This window comes from Trachypithecus francoisi, unplaced genomic scaffold (assembly GCF_009764315.1).
Source record: "Trachypithecus francoisi isolate TF-2019V2 unplaced genomic scaffold, Tfra_2.0 Lachesis_group19, whole genome shotgun sequence".
NCBI classification, from domain to species: Eukaryota; Metazoa; Chordata; class Mammalia; order Primates; family Cercopithecidae; genus Trachypithecus; species Trachypithecus francoisi.
In genome coordinates, this window is record NW_022681464.1 from 35,371,584 (window position 1) to 35,393,364 (window position 21,781).

The following is a 21,781-nucleotide window of genomic DNA, read 5'->3' on the forward strand; positions in this document are numbered from 1 at the left end:
ACCCACACCCTGAGCTAATCCCTTCCTCTCCGCGTGTGCTCACCAGAGGCCTGCACTGCTGCTACACTTCTCCTTTCCTTCCCAAATTTCCTTTTGTCTGGACTCATCTTTACCACAAACCTCCACGGATACACTGGACTTGTATTATCTGCTATTGTTCCATGTGAGTCACTTTTGTCCTCTTAATTTGGCTATAGCAAACTTGAGAGCAGAAGTCATGAGTCACTATTCTGCAGCCTCCTCAGCATCTATTGTGTACGAGGTTCCTAATAAACACAGCATCTCACGACAGTCTATCACTTGACGATGGATCCCAGAGCTGGATGTATGTATATGCGTTTCCCTCCTTTGAATGGGCCCCCATGTCCCCATGGGACAGGCACTAATGCTCCTCATTGCTACTGGTGTATCTTCATTCTGTTTCCTCAGCCTTGAGGCTCTTTCTCCCACTGACTGTCTGGGGACTTTCTCATTTTAATACCTCTCCCTTAAACAGTCATCCCTCTTTAATGCTTTCTCTGAATCACGGGTTCCCCCCACTTTCTGCAGAATTAATAACTTCAGAATGTGGCTCCTGTATCCTCTATTTCCTTTCAAGCATTTCTTAAACTACAGTAGAGATACACTGATCTTTTTTCCCCCCTGCTAGACTGGGAGTACCATCAATACTGGTGCCATGTCTTAGCAATTCAATCCCAGGGTCCAGCATCAGGGCCAGCATACAACAGGTACGCAACATATACTGTTCAATCTCATCCAGCGAACTCTCATTGTAAGGCCTAAGACTCAGGCAAACGAAAAGAACTCATTTCTGACTCCTATTGAGAGTTAGACGGTTCGCAGAACTTGGTTGAGAAGTCCCAGCAGGGTGTGCTCAGCACCGAGGCCGGGGACTGACACCACTCTTGGGCTCTCCAAAGCTCAGGTTCTAAACGTTCCTATCACACTGGGGACCTCTACTTACAGGAAGTTTCTCCTGGGATCACATTCTCCCTCAAGGTTTTTTAAGGTTGACCCTTTCTTACCTGCTTTCTGGGAAGAAAGGGGAGATGGGAACAGACTTAAACAAAATTGTTAATTAGATTTTGTTTTGTTTTATTTTTGAAACAGAGTCTCACTCTCACCCAGGCTGGAGTGCAGTGGCAGATCTCAGCTCACTGCAACCTCTGCCTCCTGGGCCAAGCAATTCTCCTGCCTTAGCCTCCTGAGTAGCTGGGATTACAGGCATGCGCCACCGCACCTGGCTAATTTTTGTATTTTTAGTAGAGACAGGGTTTCACTATGTTGGCCAGGCTGGTCTCAAACTCCTGACCTCAAGTGATCCGCCCACCCTGACCTCCCAAACTGTTGGGATTACAGACGTGAGCCACTGCACCCAGCCAAAATTGTTAATTATGAAAAGTTTATGTTTCACATTCTCCTTTCTGAGTTTCTGCCCCACCACTTGAAATTTTTCTTTCCCAATCCCAGGTGCTAAGATCCAAGGTTCCTTGAACCTTTCATCTCTCTGAAATACAAATCTCTTAAAAACAATTCAGTGATTTCAGTTTGATTTTACAGGAAGAAAGCAACCTGATTAAATAATCCACCTTAAAGTATGGGTGACTATTAGGAACCATCATCATTTCTAAAATTTCCTAGTGTATTTGTACTTCAAAAGAGGCCTATTATCTTAATTAATCTTAAGCAAAGAATAAAATAAACTCAAGCAAGGTTACTATTTTGAAGCAAAGGGATCTTCCCAGTCTTTCTAAAGGAGTAAGCAGTTACCTATGGCCGGGCACAGTGGCTCACGACTGTAATCCCAGCACTTTGGACGGCTGAGGCAAGTGGATCACTTGAGGTCAGGAATTCGAGACCAGCCTGGGCAACATGGCAAAACCCAGGCTCTACCAAAAAATATAAAAATTAGCAGGGCGTGGGGGCACACACCTGTAGACCCAGCTACTTGGGAGGCAGGAGAATTGCTTGAACCCAGGAGGTGGAGGTTGCAGCGAGCACAGATTGCACCATTGTACCCTGGCCTGGGGGATAGAGTGAGACCGTGTCTCAAAAAACATAAAAAATAAAAAACTTAGCTGGGCACCGTGGCGGGTGCCTGTAATCCCAGCTACTAGGGAGGCTGAGGAAGGAGAATCACTTGCACCCGGGAGGCAGAAGTTGCAGTGAGCCGAGATCGCGCCATTGCACTCCAGCCTGGGCGACAGAGTGAGACTTTGTCTCAAAAAAAAAATTAAATAAATAAATAATTTTAAAAAAGGCCGGGCGCGGTGGCTCAAGCCTGTAATCCCAGCACTTTGGGAGGCCGAGACGGGCGGATCACGAGGTCAGGAGATCGAGACCATCCTGGCTAACACGGTGAAACCCCGTCTCTACTAAAAAATACAAAAAACTAGCCGGGCGAGGTGGCGGGCGCCTGTAGTCCCAGCTACTCGGGAGGCTGAGGCAGGAGAATGGCGTAAACCCGGGAGGCGGAGCTTGCAGTGAGCTGAGATCCGGCCACTGCACTCCAGCCCCGGCGACAGAGTGAGACTCCGTCTCAAAAAAAAAAAAAAAAAATAGTTACATAGACCAACCCTAGTTAAAGACTTACAGGACCTTCAGAGCAGTTACTTGCTTCCTTCAATCTTTTCTGACACTGGAAGCTCTCCGGCCCTCCACCCCCGCCAACAGCTCCGGTTTGTCACCTTCCTTTCTCAGACTATCCATGCTCTGTTTTCTGCTTTTCCTGGATTTGAGCCTGTGTGCTGTGACTTACTGCTTGATTTGGGGTCTAGGCTGTGTCTCCCCATAATCTGACTATAGAAAATGTTTTTATCCCACACACAGGCACTTTCAGGGACAGGCTTATTAGATCATGAGCTCTGGTAGGATTTAAGAAAGCACCTTGAGTGCAAAGCACATTCTAAGCACTCAAACCTGTTACTCTTCCTTTCCCAAATATATGTTGAGCTGAGGAATTGTACCAGGTACAATGGTGAACAAAATAGACACCATCTCTGTCCCCATTCAACTTACAATATAACAGGAAAAATATATACTTTTATACAAAGTAAGGAATTATAAGTATGCAAGGAGCTGCTTACTCCATTCTTCCTAAGTCACTGGCCCTTGAGAACTGAACAAGATGGCCTTATCCCCAACCCCAAAGCCTGCAGAACTTCCTGCCATGGTGCAGCCCTGTTTTCCTCCCCTCTCCTATCTCTTCCCTCCTTTAGCACTTCAGAAACTCCAAAGTATTCAGCTCTCCTCAGCTGTGGGTGTACCTATATCCACCCAAGTACTCAGCAAGGAAAAGAAAAAGACTTTCAATTTATCAGAATACACCCTTTCTAGGTGTTTGCAATTATAAATAGAAAAAAAAACCCTAATACACTTTCTATTCCTTTTTTCCTTCCTTCCTGCCCTCTTTCCCTCCTTTCTTCCTTCATTCTTTTTTTTTTTTTTTTTTTTTTGAGACGGAGTCTCCCTCTCGCCCAGGCTGGAGTGCAGTGGCCGGATCTCAGCTCACTGCAAGCTCCGCCTCCCGGGTTTACGCCATTCTCCTGCCTCAGCCTCCCGAGTAGCTGGGACCACAGGCGCCCGCCACCTCGCCCGGCTAGTTTTTTGTATTTTTTAGTGGAGACGGGGTTTCACCGTGTTAGCCAGGATGGTCTCAATCTCCTGACCTCGTGATCCGCCCGTCTCGGCCTCCCAAAGTGCTGGGATTACAGGCTTGAGCCACCGCGCCCGGCCTCTTCCTTCATTCTAATGCTGACTTCAATTTTCAAAGTGAGGTTAACTATTTCCAAAAAGGCAGAGAAGGAGAGAACTGACCTAATGATTTCCCAGCTGGGAAAACAACTCACTTACAAGCTTGTTAAATATATGTGTTCCCACTTTACAGAACTACACTCTTGGAGGAAGGAAAAAAGCCCCAAGACACAGAGGACCACTGGATACCTTTTTGTGTATATGGATTCTAATACTTGAAAACTAACCAGAAAAGATGAGGGAGTCACAGCTCCCAATGGGCCATCTTCTTAAGAAGGGCCACAGCTAAAGTGATTTTCCTCTGTTGGTAACTGGTGGATTTACGTTTTTTGTCCAATATGTTTTTCATTCGCATGATAAGTAGCAAGAAAAATTTCATATGATAAATGTAAACAGATTAATGAATTGAAACTGCCAACTGTCTTCAGATTGTTAATGGAAACATTACGCTTTATATTAAATTTACAGATACCTGCATTTGAATAATTAACTGCTTTTATGAAGCTTGGAAAGAAAAGAATCTTCCATGTTTGAGTCTAGAGATCCGGAACAGAGTTCGTTCAAAATACGCCTAGAAAATGCTTCAATACTCAGTTATATGAAAATAACTTATAGCCAAATGGAAAACCAATAGTCTTGAGATTACTAAGATTTGTGAACAAAACTAATGCAAGTTTTCCATCTGACAATTTTTGCCAACTAAATTTTACATCAGATACCTGGGAAGATAGATCCATAATGAAGATACAAAATATTTATTTTGAAATGTTGGAATAAGGAAGAGTAAAAAAATATATATTTTAAAAATCAGGCCAGGTGCAGTGGCTGACACCTGTAATCCCAGCACTTTGGGAGGCCGAGACAGGTGGATCACAAGGTCAGGAGTTCGAGACCAGCCTGGCCAATATGATGAAACCCCATCTCTACTAAAAATACAAAAATTAGCTGAGTGTGGTGGTGCATGCCTGTAGTCCCAGCTGCTCAGGAGGCTGAGGCAGGAGAATTGCTTAAACCTGGGAGGCGGAGGTTGCAGTGAGCCAAGATCACGCCACTGCACTCCAGCCTGGGCGACAGAGTGAGACTCTGTCTCAAAAAAAAAAAAAAAAAAATATATAGACGCAAACCCATAACACTGTATAGCCTAAAGAAACCTTTGAAATCATCTGCCCTAACCCTTTTATTTTGCAGAAGAGCTTATTTGAGATCCAGAGAGTTTATATCATTTTGCAAAATTCACGTAGCTAGTGTGTAGCAAAAGAAAGGCTGTAATTCTGATCTCCATGCTTCCAATTCAGAACTCTTTAAATAGCCAAACACAGAGTGTATATTTGCATACACCTGTGAGAGACACAAATGAAATACTGAACTCATAAACTCATTTTTTTTTTGGTAAATTTTAACTCCCCATCTTTGGCTTTCTCTCTTAGTAAATAATGAGCATTTAAGGAGTACCTTTGAAGTGCCAGGCATTGTGCTAAGCACTTCACTTGCATTAGTTCATCCTCACAATGTCCCTGAAACATAGGGAGTCTTGTTATCCCTCGTTCCGTAACAAGAACATTTAAAGACTGGCGGTGCAAATTTACTTAAGGTCATTTGGGCCTTCTGATATCTTATTCACACACTTCACTGTTTATCGGAGGTACATTTTAGTCTATCAAGAGTGGACCAAATAGCAAAGGCTTCTGAACCACATTATTTTATTACACTCTTTGTGAATTGTGCTTTAAATGAACGTAGCTGCTGTTCATCAGCAGAGTGGCTTCACATGGCAGCAGTTTAGTAACAGCTGTGGCCGATGGCGTGCTCAGCCCATGGAAGGATATTGCCTTCCAAACTTCTTTTACAGGTTTATATCAAACAGATTCTCATACCTCGTCCCCAGCCTTTTCTGAGGGACAAAGGAAAGAGACTTCATATAAGTTTTCTTCACTTGCACAGAAGGAGAGAGGTGGGGGCAAAGAGGAGTTCCCAACCTTATTTGGAAACCATTGAAGCTTTGCCAGTACTGAACCAAGGACACCCCTAGACAGAAGGAAAAGAGGGCTCACAGTCCATTTGGCATGTAGTGCCCTCTATTGTGCCTGTGGATATTCTGCGGGTGAGAGGAGGCAATTTGTAGGTAGGCCTATATTTTTCTTTTATGCAAATACACTGCTGTTTGAAAAATCTATTTTTTATTACATATGAAATTCCCAGAGCCAAAAGGTCATGTCTCCATTCTTTATTGTCCACGGTGCCCAACACATTATGGATAGGTAGTAAACGTCACATCACTTTCATATGCAGGACTAAGAATGACACTTTCCCAAGAGTCCTGCTTGCTTCTATTTCTCAGCAAGTCTCACAAGGTGCATACATCTCCCAAGAAAAGGGAACTCCTGAAGGCCTGCATCTCGTCCCCATATTTCCGTTAATGTTGCACTCTCTTCTTCCCTGGGCTAATGGACTCCCCCGCCCCCAACTGTTTTACTCGTTTTTTACTCACACCTGCAGAATTTATATGTAGATCCCTGACACCCTACTTCCTATCATTTTCAGCACAAAATGGGAGCTTCTGATTCTATATATACTCTAAGACTGTGTTTGGGAAGCCTTTGACGAGGCCTCACTGCCAGCATGGACATCTTTAGGAGAAAATGTTTGCTTCCGTAAAGATTTTTTTTTATAACTTTTGTTTTCCAAGAAATTGAAACAAGATGAATGAATAAGTGTTGATGCTGGCAAATGAAATGGTAAGTGGGAATTTTGTTTTATCCATCTTTGTACCACGGTTCATGGCATATGGAAGGCATTCGGAGAATGTGTATCAGAATTACAAGTATTTATATTTCCCCTCAATGATTTCCAAAAGCAATTCAATCATAAGACTTCTATGTAAAACATGAGGTGGGACGATCATTATATCTTGATATTTTTTATGAGGCAGGTGCAATGGCTTACCCCAGGAATCCCAACACTTTGGAAGGCCAAGGTAGGAGGATCACTTAAGGCCAGGAATTTTTTATCTTTTTTTTTTTTTTTTTTTTGAGACAGAGTCTTGCTCTGTCACCCAGGCTGGAGTGCAGTGGCGCGATCTCAGCTCACTGCAAGTTCCGCCTCCTGGGTTCACGCCATTCTCCTGCCTCAGCCTCCCGAGTAGCTGAGACTACAGGCGGCCACCACTGCGCCCAGCTAATTTTTTGTATTTTTAGTAGAGATAGTGTTTCACTATGGTCTCGATCTCCTGACCTCGTGATCTGCCCGCCTCGGCCTCCCAAAGTGCTGGGATTACAGGAGTGAGCCAACACGCCCAGCCAAAAAATTTTTTTAATTAACCAGGCATGGTGACATACGCCTGTATTCCTAGCTACTCAGGAGGCTGAGGTGGGAGAAGCACCTGAGTCCAGGAGTTCAAGGCTGCAGTGAGCTATGATCATGCCACTGAACTCTAGCTTGAGTGGTGGATTAAGACCTTGTCTCTAAAATAACTAACTAAACATCCAAATGCTTTTAACAAGAGGAAGAACATAGTTCTTTCTTTTTTTTTTTTTTTTTTTTTTTTTTTTTTGAGACGAAGTCTTGCTCTGTGGCCCGGGCTGGAGTGCAGTGGCCGGATCTCAGCTCACTGCAAGCTCCGCCTCCCGGGTTCACGCCATTCTCCTGCCTCAGCCTCCCGAGTAGCTGGGACTACAGGCGCCCACCACCACGCCCGGCTAGTTTTTTGTATTTTTTAGTAGAGACGGGGTTTCACCGTGTTAGCCAGGATGGTCTCGATCTCCTGACCTCGTGATCCGCCCATCTCGGCCTCCCAAAGTGCTGGGATTACAGGCTTGAGCCACCGCGCCCGGCCGAACATAGTTCTTTCTTACATATTTAAACTGCTGTGGAAATCTTGATCTTAGGTTGAAGGTTTGAGACCTTACATGTCAGCAGTAATTTTACTTTTACATTTTCCTGTTTCACAGAATGAGAATGATATGTTAGAAAGGTTGTTTCAAATATTAGAGATTATAGGGCATCTGCAGTCCTTGGGAGTAAGAATGCAGTGTGGGTTTCTGCCAGGACCTTTGCAGACTTCTGAGTTTGATTCTCTTGTTTTCCTGATAAGTCTCAATTCCTCCACCTTCTGCAACATGTGAAAGAAATTTATCTGTGCATGGAAATATTCAAACTTATTAAAAAAATACAACTACCAGAGTGTATAAAAAGAGGAGCATGTGTCAATCAGGGCCAAATGTCAGTATTCCCCCAAAAACCTATAAAAAGAATAAAAATAAAATATCGGAAGAAGCAGAAAGCGTTTATAGTGATGACTCAGAGCAGGAGACCAATTTCACAATGTTTCATGTGGCAAGAGCTATATTCACTAAGATTTGGAACTTTCTCTCTTTTTTTTTTTTTTTAGTTCCTCTTCTGAAAAAAATTTTTTTTTTCTTCAAAATCTGCTTAAGACTATAGAGAATACTGAGCTAGAAAACAAAATGACTTTTGTTCATTCATTCACTTCTCTATTATGCTGATGTCTTGTTTTTGACGTCTTCTCTTTTTATAAACTGTCAAAAACTAGAACAGCACCTTGTAGCTTCATTTATAGCAAGGTTACAATTAGGAAGTAAACTTGTAATTATTTTATGAATAAACTGAATTTTTAAATTTTATATAAAATAATTTTATAAGGGAAACAAATTATAAATAATAATGTATCTGTATATATAACAATATAAATTATATTCCTTTTAATAATTATTGTATAACAGTATTACATTTGAAATATAATGATATTACATTATATATTATAGATATTATTATTATTATTTTTTTTTTTTTTGAGGCGGAGTCTCGCTCTGTCGCCCAGGCTGGAGTGCAGTGGCCGGATCTCAGCTCACTGCAAGCTCCGCCTCCCGGGTTTACGCCATTCTCCTGCCTCAGCCTCCCGAGTAGCTGGGACTACAGGCGCCCGCCACGTCGCCCGGCTAGTTTTTGTATTTTTAGTAGAGACGGGGTTTCACCGTGTTCGCCAGGATGGTCTCGATCTCCTGACCTCGTGATCCGCCCGTCTCGGCCTCCCAAAGTGCTGGGATTACAGGCTTGAGCCACCGCGCCCGGCCGATATTATTGTTACAAGTAATAATAGTGGCCAGAGTGCTTAATTCCTCACCAACCATTCCTCCCCAGATAATCAGTCTAAGCCAACCACAGACAGCCCATTCCCTTTGTACATAACGAATTTCGAAAAGGACTTGTGACTCAGTGTTGGTCAATGAGATGACAGGGAAAGTAGACAGAAGGCCCCTGGGAAAGCTGCTTTGCCTCTTAAAAAAAAGGCACTGAGGCCGGGTGCGGTGGCTCAAGCCTGTAATCCCAGCACTTTGGGAGGCCGAGGCGGGCGGATCACAAGGTCAGGAGATCGAGACCATCCTGGCTAACACGGTGAAACCCCGTCTCTACTAAAAAGTACAAAAAACTAGCCGGGCGAGGTGGCGGGCGCCTGTAGTCCCAGCTACTCGGGAGGCTGAGACAGGAGAATGGCGTAAACCCGGGAGGCGGAGCTTGCAGTGAGCTGAGATCCGGCCACTGCACTCCAGCTTGGGCGACAGAGCGAGACTCCGTCAAAAAAAAAAAAAAAGGCACTGAAACAAAGCCTGTACCCACTGTACCCACTTGTGACCGTTTGTGCCACTTTTCCTAATACATACATTACATCCACCTTAAATGGATTATGTATGTATTCCAGGCCCAAGGCATGACTCTGAGTATGAACTCATTCGGTTCTCACAAGAACCCTACAGGCAGACAATATAGTTATCCCTACATTCTAGAGGAGGACACTCAGGCACTGAGAGGTTAATTTGCCCAAGGCTACTCACTCGTAACTGGCAAAGCTGGAAACTGAACCCAGGCAGTCTGGCTCCAGCATACATTCTCTTAGCCACGATGACAGGCCAACTCTCCATGGCAGCTGCTCCAACCTCTCAGTATGCTACCTTCCTTCAAAGTATTATTCTTTACTGATGGCCACTAACCCTTTACACTTTTTTAAATGTCCTGCAAGAAAATGGACTCCTGGCCAGGCGTGGTACCTCACATCTGCAATCCCAGCACTTTAGGAGGGAGGCTGGGGCCACGATGGTCATTTGAGGCCAGGAGTTTGAGACCAGCTTAGGCAACATAATGAGACCCCATCTCTATAAAAAATAATTTTTAAAAAATCAGTCTAGAGTGGTAGCATGTGCTTGTGGCCCCAGCTACTCGGGAGGCTGAGGTGAGAGGATCGCCTAAGCCCAGAAGTCAAGGCTGCAGTGATGGCACCACTGCACTTCAGCCTGGGTGACAGAGTGAGGCCCTGTCTCAAAAAAAAAAAAGAAGACGAAGAAAGAAAAATAACAGAAGAAAAGAAAATAGACTGCTTTGGAATTCCCTGAACAAATTACTAGGCTGCTGCAGGGCACAGAACATAGGAGGGAGGATAGTAAGATTTTGATGGAGGGAGGGAATAAGGTGAGAAGGATCAGAGAGAATGAGGACTGCTGGGCTTCACAAGGGGAGACCTGTGGCAACACCAAAGATAGAATGTCAGGGCCTGGGAGAGAGGAAAGAGCAGAGTGGGAGGGGTGGGAGCAGTCAGCAGTTTAGTAATAGCCACAATTTAGTGCAGACCTACTGTATATCTGGCCCCATACATATTACAGTTTTATAATCGATATATCCTGCAAAGAATACACACCATATACTTGTCATACCCATTTCACAGATACGCAAAATGAGGCTTAGCTGGTGAAAGACAAAACCATTATGCGAATCAGGACTGTCTAACTCTAAAGCCTTGCTTCCTGGGCACCAACTTCCCCACAACCCCATAGTATAGACTGAACACAAAGGGCACCAGGGAGAAAGTGAGAGAGAAAAAGAGACACTCTAGTTTACAACTTTGCAGAGGACTGTAGTTTTTCCTCAAAATCCATGGCCCAAGGAGACAGCTTTCCTCTTCCCAAGGGTTCTCCAAATGAACAGGTCAAATCTCTAGCTCAAATCTCTCTTTTTTTTTGAAACGGAGTTTTGCTCTGTCGCCCAGGCTGGAGTGCAGTGGTGCGATCTCGGCTCACTGTAACCTCCGCCTCCCAGGTTCAAGCGATTCTCCTGCCTCAGCCTCTCCGAGTAGCTGGGATTACAGGCGCCCGCCACCATGCCCAGCTAATTTTGTATTTTTAGTAGAGACAGGGTTTCTCCATGTTGGTCTGGCTAATCTCGAACTCCTGACCTCAGGTGATCCACCCGCCTCGGCCTCCTAAAGCGCTGGGATTACAGGCATGAGCCACCACGCCTCCACTCAAATCTTTAAGGAAAGTTTCAGAGTCCATCTGTCTTAGTTGCTTGCAGTTGCTAGCAAAAGGGAAACTCTTTCCCACTCTACCCCTTAACAACAAACACTGGAAACAACCAAAATGTCTTCATGCTGTCTTAACCAAAACAGAGCTGAGTAGATATTTTTTTCTTTAACTTTTCCAAAAATAAAAACAAACCACATTCAGTTTCAACCCAATTGTTGGATAAACAAATTATTCCACCCTTCTCCTTCCCACAGCCCTACCAGGATTCGTAAGTGAATGAAAACCAGGGAGAGTGGGGAGGAGGAGTTGTATTTTAAATGGTGGAAAATTCAGGGCTCAAGTGTTCAATACGACACATACTATGAAATTGTGAAATATAAGACCATATCAACAGCTGCTGATTTAGTCCAGGATCATTTATGGTGACTTGCTTTTCCATTAAAATTTTGGGATGCTTGAGTATGGCCGTGTCTGCGAGCTTCCGAGCCACGAGTAAAGCAGAAAGAACACTGAGGCCTGAAATCAGGCTTAACTCCAACACCGGCCATGCCACCAACCTTGGGAGCTTTGGCTCTCACCTGTAAACCACATAGAATTGCCACCTCAAAGGGTTTCTGGGGGAATTCAATGAACTAATGGGTGGGAAACCACCTGGCACATAATAGATATCCACAAAGGAGCGTTTAATGGTTTCTTCCACATGACTTTCTCTTCACATGGTTTAAAAAAGATCATAATCGGCCGGGCGCGGTGGCTCACGCCTGTAATCCCAGCACTTTGGGAGGCCGAGGTGGGCAGATCACGAGGTCAGGAGATTGCGACCATCCTGGCTAACACTGTGAAACCCCGCCTCTACTAAAAAATACAAAACAAAATTAGCCAGGCCTGGTGGCCGGCGCTTGTAGTCCCAGCTACTCCGGAGGCTGAGGCAGGAGAATGCTGTGAACCCAGGAGGCGGAGCTTGGTGAGCCGAGATCGCGCCACTGCACTCCAGCCTGGGCAACAGAGCGAGACGCCGTCTCAAAAAAAAAAAAAAAAAGATCATAATCACATGGAATGTGGTGTTGAACCTTCTTTTTACTGATGGGCAGGAAAGACAAGGCATGGAGGGTCTGACCTAACCAGTGAGAAGTCCTCTTGGCAGGAAGAAGGGAAACGTAGGTACACGGTGTTGCCAAGGGAGCCTGTGGTTATCATGTATAGTGATAAAGTTTATGAAATCTCCTCAGGTTATATAAAAAGCAGTGACAGCCAAGGAACTCCCTTTCTCGGCATTTAGGAGCCCCACCTGTCTGCCTGGAAGCAGAAGATACGGGGCCAGATAAAGAGCTACTCTGACTTCCCTTCCAGCTGAGTCAGCCTGAGAATCTCTTTTGCACTGAGTTCCCCACATGCCATTTTGACACCGAATTCTTATTAAATCGGAGGCCAGGCGTGGTGTCTCACGCCTATAATCCCTGCACTTTGGGAGGCCAAGGCGGGTGGATCACCTGAGGTCAGGAGTTCAAGATCAGCCTGGCCAACATGATAAAACCCCGTCTCTACCAAAAATAATAAAAAGTTAGCCCGGCGTGGTGGTCGGCGCCTGTAGTCCCAGCTACTCAGGAGGCTGAGGCAGGAGAATCACTTGAACCCAGGAGGCGGAGGTTGCAGTGAGTTGGATCACACCACTGCACTCCAGCCTGGGCAAAAAAGAGGGAAACTCTGTCTCAAAAAAGTAAATAAATAAATAAAATCAGAAATACCAACTCCATTAGGATTTGTAAAACCACATAAATGAAACTCTCCCCTTAACTTGATGCAAATGGTTTTGGACATTTCAAAGAAACCCCACCGGGGGCACCAAGTTCCACTGTTCCCTTGCCCTTCAACTTCCTCCCAGTATCAGTCCTGTGCCTCACTTAGGAATGTTTGGAAAAGGTGCCCCTGGAAGGACAGCCTCTCACTGTGCTTATTCTGTCGTTCCCTACAGGAAATGATGGAAATTCCTGGCATTCCCATCAGGGAATGGGTCAGCTTCTGCAGGGCTGTGGTGAGAGGGATGCCTGGAGCCCTCCTTGTCGGAGATAGATGGCTTCAAATCCACACCTTCTCCAAATTAGAAGATGAAGCCAGGCTTCCAGGAAGAGTCCCAGGAGAGGGGAGACAGGCTGCCTGCTCCCTACAAGCCCAGCAACAAGAAGTAGAGGCATCCAAATGTTTATCTTGAGCCGCTTCCCAAAGAGAGTTTGGCATCCTCTTGGTAAACTCTTTCAATCTCTTGGCATTCAAAGCATACACTCACCATGTGCCTCAGAAAGAACCTTCCTTTCTGGCTATATGGTTGAGCATATCTGTGCTGTGATTTTTCAGAAGCCTCAGTAGTCCTCTATGCTTTTAGACATTAGTTTCTCTAAACCTCTTGGCAAGAAACAGCTCAATAATTTAACTAGAGTCATGAATTTGAAGTTCCATATGTTTCTCTCTTTGGAGGCTGGGTTTGGAAGGAGGGGAAGGTGACGGTAAGGCATGAGGCAGGGGCACTGAGGGGCAGGGCTGGGTTCTCTTCAACACAGATTTATCAGGCTGCTTCAACATGCCCAGCACAGTGTGGGCCAAACTGTCAAAAATATACTTGCTAATCTGCAACTATTTTTCGAGGAAAGAAAGGGGAAAGTTAAAGCCTGGCTTGTTTGAAGCTACAGCTATAGAGAGGCCTGTGAAGTTGTGGATAAACAAAACTATTCATGGACTTGCTTCAAAGAACACACTTACTGATCGCAAAGGAAAAGGCATCTGATACCCCGTTTTGGACTATAACCCCTAAATACTTTTTCAGCAATCCCCTTAGAACTCTCCCACTTAGTTTGCACAAAAAAACTTGAATTCTACTCCATAGAGAATGCTTCCTTTTACTTTTTTGTTACTGTTTCACAGTTTGCCATTTTTCAGATCTTTTTCTCTCATAGCTATTAATAATTCCTATCCCTGAGCCCCAAAGAAGCAATTCTCTCAAAGTTTTGTTTGTCAAATACAACAACAAATGTTCCCAGCTGCCCACAGTTGCTCACTGGAAACCCTTAACTCCACCCGTGATTTTCACAGGCTGAACCATGTATCTCTTGCTCCTCTATCATCCTAACTTTGGACGTCTATTATCATACCCCATCAGATTCCAAAAATAACAGAAGAGAACCCATTGCGACCAATCAAACAAAGTCAGTCTAGCGCCCCCCAGCGCAGAAAGGGAGAATGCAGGCTCCAGAGGGAGGGCCCAGGCCATGGGGGTGGTGCTACCTCTCTTACCCTTTCTGCTAAGCATAATAATAAAGGATTCTAGAGCCATGTGTGATGCTTTTAATGAAAACAGTAACTGGGAAATAAGTAGAAAAATATCACTTTGGTGGTAGTATATATCATATCTATGGAAAATAAAAATTAATATACTGGTACCTCATGTCCCAAAAAAGGAATTCTGCCAAATTGTAACTATAGTTACGTTCCAATTAGCTCTGCATACTGAGGCCAAGAAACGCTGACCCTCAAAGCCTGAGTAAAGCTTGAAAATGCTCACTTAATTAACCCTTCAAAGTCTCCCCTCATTGACGCTTTTGTTAGAGGAGCAAAGAAGTGGCAAAACCATCAGACCAAACTCCATCTCCTCTTTAGACACCTGCCCAGAACTTTGGGAATGGGGCTGAACAAGCTTGGTATATGGAAAGACTGAAGAAAACCAGAAGACCTGGCTGAGACTAAAATGCAATAATGAATCCCTGAGTAAACAAGGGATGACTGCACCAAATAGAACACCATGCTAGATCACTGGAAAAGATCGTGCATTTTGCTCTTTACTGTAATAATATGCTAAATTTGAAAAAGCACAATATTATTACGTAAACAGCCTTGAATTTATGTAGCAAACACCTCTGAATAATAACTCTATATGAATTCACTTTGGAAACAGGCCCACTCAGTAGTGATTTGCTAAAACAATGCCCCTTTGCCCTGTGAATAACCGACCTCTGCCTCATCTATAGTCTAATTTCGGGTTGTGTTTATCATACTTGCATAAGCAACATATACCTAAAATTAAACAATAACTGAACCCTCTATGTTATCCAGTATATTTTTGCAACTATAAAAGGCTACAATGTTACCATCTTTAGAAGAAAATCACACCTTTACATTTCTTCAGGAATAAGTTTTCAGGTCTGTCACACTTTGCTATTCTGCAGTGGCTGTACCAAAATGTCGAGAGAGTGTGAATAGCCCCAGATCTCAGGAGAGTGATAGTACAGTCTTGTGTTTTTATAGTGTTGTAATTTCAAAGCACTTGTCCATCTGACATCTCTCTTAACCTCACCAAAGCCCTGTAAGGTAGACTCACCTACCTTGGCAGGTGTCACTCTGCTGGTTGGGCAAAGGCAGCATCTGAGACCCCCCTCATTTAAGTAGCTGGTTTCAAGACACAGGAGTGATTAGGGGCAGGGACTAGAGCGTTGACATGTCTCTGGACACCTTCCACCTACCATCTTACTATCAACCTGTTGCATGGAAGGGACTTGATCTTCCTTTAATGGTTAAAGTTTAACCATGCCTGAAGAAATGGGTTCTTGGGTTCTGCTGGACTCAGTTGGCCACTTCTTAGGAATTGAAAACCCATTTACCTTCTAAAGAATCAGAGTCCTAGCCCTATAACCACGATGAGGCCTCCCCAGTGGAACCAGATTGGGTGTCCAGTCCATTTTAGGGTTGCAGAGCTGCAGGGTCCCCTCCACAACACCCAAGTTGAAAGGTCACCTCCACTTCACTTCACTGCTGAGCCCTTCCCCAAAACGACATTATCCTGAGAGTTAGAAGATCCAGAATCTTCTAACCCCAGCTCCAACTAATTTGCTTCAGCAAGGACTTAATCTATCTGGGCCTCAGCTCCCTTATTGGTGAAAATAAAGGCAGAGTTAAATCATTTCAGTTGGGTATAGTGGCTCACACCTATAATCTCAGCATTTTTGGGAGGCTGAGACTGGAGGATTGCTTAAGCCCAGGAGTTCAAGACCAGCTGGGGCAAGATGGTAAGACACTGTCTCTACAAAAAATTTAAAAATTAACTGGACATAGTGGCACATACCCGTAGGCCCAGTTACTCGAGAGGCTGAGGCAGGAGGATTGCTTGAGCCCAGGAATTCAAGGTTACAGTGAGCTATGATCGCACCACTGCGCTCTGGCCTGAGTGACAGAGCAAGACCCTGTCTCAAAACTAAAATAATAAAATAAAATAAAACAAACATCTCAAAGACTCTTCCACCTGCAAAGATCTACTCTGGCCCTATGCTGGATATCCATCACCTTGCCTAGAGGCTGAATCCAAGAATTCTCAGCATCAGGAATGTCTCTTTCATAGACTATTCCAAGGTTTCCCATTTTAATTTCATCCCTCTCTTCTATTTGTACCGCATGGCATCATTCTCTTCCAGCCTCTGTTTGTGCTCTCTAATATTTGTAAGTGGTTATCATGTCTCCTATGAGTCATCCATTGCAACTCCCATGCATAACTTAAGCACCGTAAATTAAAACCTGTCAGCAATGTGCTTTTTTGTGTGTGTTTTTGATCTAATCCCCACCCATCTAACTGGTAACATGGCTGATAAATTTATTTAAAAATTTTTCTCAAGGTCACCCTTTCTAAAGAGACTTTCTCTCTTGGTTCTTCATATTTCTACTGAGTTCCAAAATGTGTAGGCATCTCCACATTTATTTTGCCTTATTTTGACAAGTTTGGTTTTCCTCTTGATTCCTGTCTTTCTGTGTTTTTTTTGTTTGTTTTGTTCTCCTTTATAATTCTTGGTTTCATCTTCACTCCTACTGTTGCCTTCAGTGAGTCCCCCCCTGGGAAAGGAGAACACAGGGCCAAGGTCCCATCGCAGAAACATGGAATCATGTAGATGAGGAACAGGAGCACAGAGGAGGGGCGACGGGGCTGCATGGAGGCCACTCTGCCAGGGAACCAATGCAGGAGAGATGAGCTTGGTGCCTCCGCATTCCTATTTTAAAGTCGTATGTTTTCCCAGAAAGTAATGCAGATGTGTGTGTCCAGAAGGAAAAATGCTAAAGCAACGCGGGAGCCAGAGCAGCTGGGGGTTGTTCATTTTAATCCAAGTCCAGCCAGGATTTTTTTTAAGCAACAGGAAGTAGATTCATTCACTCTCTGTCTCTCTCTCTCTCTCTCTGTCTCTCTGTCTCTCTCTCTCACACACACACACATATGCACACACACACATACACACACACACTCTTTTCTCTTCTATTCTTCTCCATTTCCTCTGGCCAAGCACAGAAACAAGCTGTTGGGAAAATCCTCCAATCCCTGGAGCTGCCTTTGAAACGCCGCAATGACCACTGGCATTTCAAGGTCAAAGAGAAGCAAGGCCAAAGCAGAGAAAAGCACCCGGTGCAGCAGCCTGGGAGGCAGAGGGCGTGTATGAGTTTCCTGCAGCTGCTGTAACAGATTACCATCAACATGTTGGTTTAAACAATACAGATTTCTCCTCTTATAGTTCTGGGGGCCAAAAGCCTAAAATCACCTTCAGCCCCCTGAAACAGAAATATGGGAAGCACAGCTCTCCCTCCCGAGGCTCTGAAGGAAGAATCCATTAATGCCCTTGCATTTTTAGCTTCTAATGGCCACCTATATTCCTTGACCAGAGCACATAACAAAAATCTCTGCTTCCATCCTCACATCACCGTCTCTCTGCAGTCACATCTCCCTCTGCCTCTCTCTTATAAGGACCCTTGCGATGACTTTCAAGGCCCACCCAGGTAACCCAGGATCGTCTCCCCATCTCAAGCTCTTCAACTTAATCACACCTGCAAAGTCCTTTGTGCCACATAAGGTAGCATTCAGGTTTCAGGATTCAGGGTGCTGTCACCTTTGGGGGCTATTCCCCAGCCACAGGGCACCTATGTCCAGGCAGATTCCCGGAAGAAGTCTCCCTCTCACTCCTCCATGAACACTAGGTTAGGAGCGTAAGGCCTACGCAAAGATGTTTTCTGAATATCAAAATCAAAAAAGTCCAGGGATTTTGCTCCTGTCTTGTCACAGATTTGCCTTTCCCACCACACTTTGTCTAGCAGGCTGTCTCTTTTACATTCAGCAGACCCATAAACATCCCATCACTTCCCCATGCCTGGGTGCAGCTCCTGTCCCATGGCCCCTCAGAACTGTGCTCCCCCGGGGACACAGACACTCACTTTCCAACCAAAATTGAACCTCAGAGCCGCAAACACCCATGTGCATGAAGGGCCTGCCAGTGGCCTGCCAATGGCCTCTGAGCGAATGTGGCTGCATCCCAGGTTGACCACTAAGAAGGAACACAGCTTCGTTAGGACTCACCAAACCGCTTGTAACCGAAGGATTGCACCTCCTCCTCTTCTGCGAAGTCGTCTGTGAGAGAAGAAGAGACACAATGTTAACCCTGGCAAGGGGCACAGAAGCAGAGGGTGGGGCAGGATTCCACCTGCTTCACCGCCCCTGCTTGTGGCAGCAGCTTTCCTTCTGCTCGCGGATCACACCAGGCTTTCTGGAAAAGACAGCAGGGGTCTCCACACTGTCTGCTCCCGCCACTTGGGATGCACTTCCTCTGTTCTTAATGTGACTCCTTCGAATTCAGGTCTTAGCTAAAGTGCGACCCTGACAGATGCCTTTCTGAACCACCCGGCCACTCCCTGTCACGCTACATTAATTCAGTGTTTCTCTCTGATATCTTCCTCACACGTGTGCATGAATTTGCTATTGTCATCATGCTTCCTGTGAACAGCAACTTTTTCTGCTCACAGAAATAACTGACCACCCAAGGGGTTAAGTTATCTTTAGGCAACTGATGCTAAAGCCCCTGTTTTTAAATGTCTGGGCTCCAGGGTCATCTCCTTCACTAACTGTTGCCCCTCAGGAGCCAACATAACTCCTGCAATGACAACCAAACCCTTCCCACCCTCCTTCCATTGGGTAACTGGGACCAGCTGATGGTTTCGCAGTAAATGCATTTCAAAAGGCAGCCTTACTGTGGACATCCCTAAATGTAGACCCACCATGGAAAGAAGAGAGATGTCGGCCGGGCACAGTGGCTCATTCTTGTAATCCCAGGACTCTGGGAGGCCGAGGTGGGCAGATCACCTGAGGTCAGGAGTTCAAGACCAGCCTGGCCAACATGGTGAAACCCCATCTCTCCTAAAAATACAAAATTAGCCAGATGTGGCACATGTCTGTAATCCCAGCTACTTGAAAGGCTGAGGTAGGAGAATCGCATGAACCTGGGAGGCTGAGGTTGCAGTGAGCCATTGAACGCCAGCCTGGGCAACAAGAATGAAACTCCATCTCCAAAAACAAAAAGAGAGAGAGAGATGTTTTATTACCCAACCTTTCTACCAAAAGACCTAAAATCTCATTCCTAAAGTAGACACGAGATTCCTTATTGCATCTATAAAGAACTGCTCACTTACAGTTCTGCCAGGTAAAGGTCTAGGAAGGGCAAGCACTGTGCAGACACAATTTCGTATTAATTGCACAACTAAAGGACATTTTTTTTTTCTTTCCAAATTTTATTTTAGCTTCAGGGGGTACACGTGCATGTCTGTTACATGGGTAAATTGTGTGCTGTAGGGTTTGGTGGACAATTATTTCGTCACCTGGGTAGTGAGCATAGTACCCGACAGGCAGTTTTTCAATCTCCATCCTCCTCTCACCCTCCACCCTCAAGTAGGCCCCAGTGTCTACTGTCCAGGAGGAACACTTTTTTCTTTATTTTTGAGATGGAATCTCGCTCTGTCGCTCAGGCTGGAGTGCAGTGGTGCGATCTTGGTTCACTGCAACCTCCGCCTCCTGGGTTCAAGCGATTCTCCTGCCTCAGCCTCCTGAGGAGCTGGGATTACAGGCGCCCACCACTACACCTGGCTAATTTTTGTAATTTCAGTAGAGACGAGATTTCACCATATTGGTCAGGCTGGTCTCAAATTCCTGACCTTAGGTGACCCACCCACCTCGGCCTCCCAAAGTGCTGGGATTACAGGCGTGAGCCACTGGGCCCAGTCAATACTTTTTGATGACAAGTAAGAGGTGCCAAAGCCAGGCCTTTCCAGGGGACCCTGTCTGACTGGGTCCATTACTGCCCCAGCACACAGCTTTCTCTCACAGGCAGCTCAGCTCAAAGGCATGTTCTTGGCACTCACCATGGCAGAGACTGCCAGGCTGTGGCTTCAGGGGTAAGTAAGTCATGGTCCCTTATCTTGATTTTCTTTTTGAGACAGAATTTTGCTCTTGTCGCCCAGGCTGGAGGGCAGTGGTGCAATCTTGGCTCACTGCAACCTCCGCCTCCTGGGTTCAAGCGGTTCTCCTGCCTCAGCCTCCCAAGTAACTGGGATATACTATAGGCATGAGCCACCGTGCCTGCCCAATCTTGGCTTTCAAGAAAGAGAGGCATATGGGGAAATGAAGCCTCAGTAATAGTCTTTTTCAATCCCCAAAAGAGACATGATCTAGTTATATCTGAACCTTGAAATGTTATGGAGAACCCAAGATGTATGCTATCTACAAACACAATGTGGTGAAGCTCAGAATACTTGTTTGTTACAATGTATTTATAAAATCACATATGATGCTAGAGCATAGTGGCTCATGCCTGTAATCCCAGCACTCTGGGAGGCTGAGGCAGGCAGATCACCTGAGGTCAGGAGTTTCAGGTCAGCCTGGCCAACATGGCAAAACCCCATCTTTACTAAAAATACAAAACATTAGCTGGGCGTGGTGGCGGGTACCTGTAATCCCAGTTACTCGGGAGGCTGAGGCAGGAGAATTGCTTGAATCCAGGAGGTGGAGTTTGCAATGAGTGAAGATTATGCCACTAAACTCCAGCCTGGGCAACAGAGCGAGACTCCGTTTAAAAATAATAATAATAATAATCACATGTGAGGCCGGGCGCGGTGGCTCAAGCCTGTAATCCCAGCACTTTGGGAGGCCGAGACGGGTGGATCACGAGGTCAGGAGATCGAGACCATCCTGGTCTACACGGTGAAACCCCGTCTCTACTAAAAATACAAAAAACTAGCCGGGCGAGTTGGCGGGCGCCTGTAGTCCCAGCTACTCGGAGGCTGAGGCAGGAGAATTGCTTGAATCCAGGAGGTGGAGTTTGCAATGAGTGAAGATTATGCCACTAAACTCCAGCCTGGGCCACAGAGCGAGACTCCGTTTAAAAATAATAATAATAATCACATGTGAGGCCGGGCGCGGTGGCTCAAGCCTGTAATCCCAGCACTTTGGGAGGCCGAGACGGGTGGATCACGAGGTCAGGAGATCGAGACCATCCTGGTCTACACGGTGAAACCCCGTCTCTACTAAAAATACAAAAAACTAGCCGGGCGAGTTGGCGGGCGCCTGTAGTCCCAGCTACTCGGAGGCTGAGGCAGGAGAATGGCGTAAACCCGGGAGGCGGAGCTTGCAGTGAGCCGAGATCGCGCCACTGCACTCCAGCCTGGCCACAGAGCGAGACTCCGTCTCAAAAAAAAAAAAAAAAAAAAAAAAAAAATAATCACATGTGAGACAGTGTTTATTTCTAACAGAAAACAGAGAGGTGTGATATTTGTATTTCACCACTATCTCCTTATTCCGAAGAAAGGGAAGAGATCTTGGTTTGGAATCTAGAAGGCCACGTATTTATAATCAAAGTAGTCTTCGCATGGCAGGGATTTAA

General features: G+C 45.3%; 1 protein-coding gene across 1 annotated transcript in view; it reads right to left on the reverse strand.

Annotated features, from left to right (window-relative positions):
• The window catches only part of COLEC12 (collectin subfamily member 12), a 186,738-nt gene that overhangs the window by 146,239 nt on the left and 18,718 nt on the right, over nucleotides 1-21,781 (reverse strand). The window contains exon 2 of the mRNA XM_033178184.1: nucleotides 18,433-18,483. Coding sequence (XP_033034075.1) covers nucleotides 18,433-18,483 — 51 coding nt within the window. The remainder of the gene's footprint in view (nucleotides 1-18,432; nucleotides 18,484-21,781) is intronic.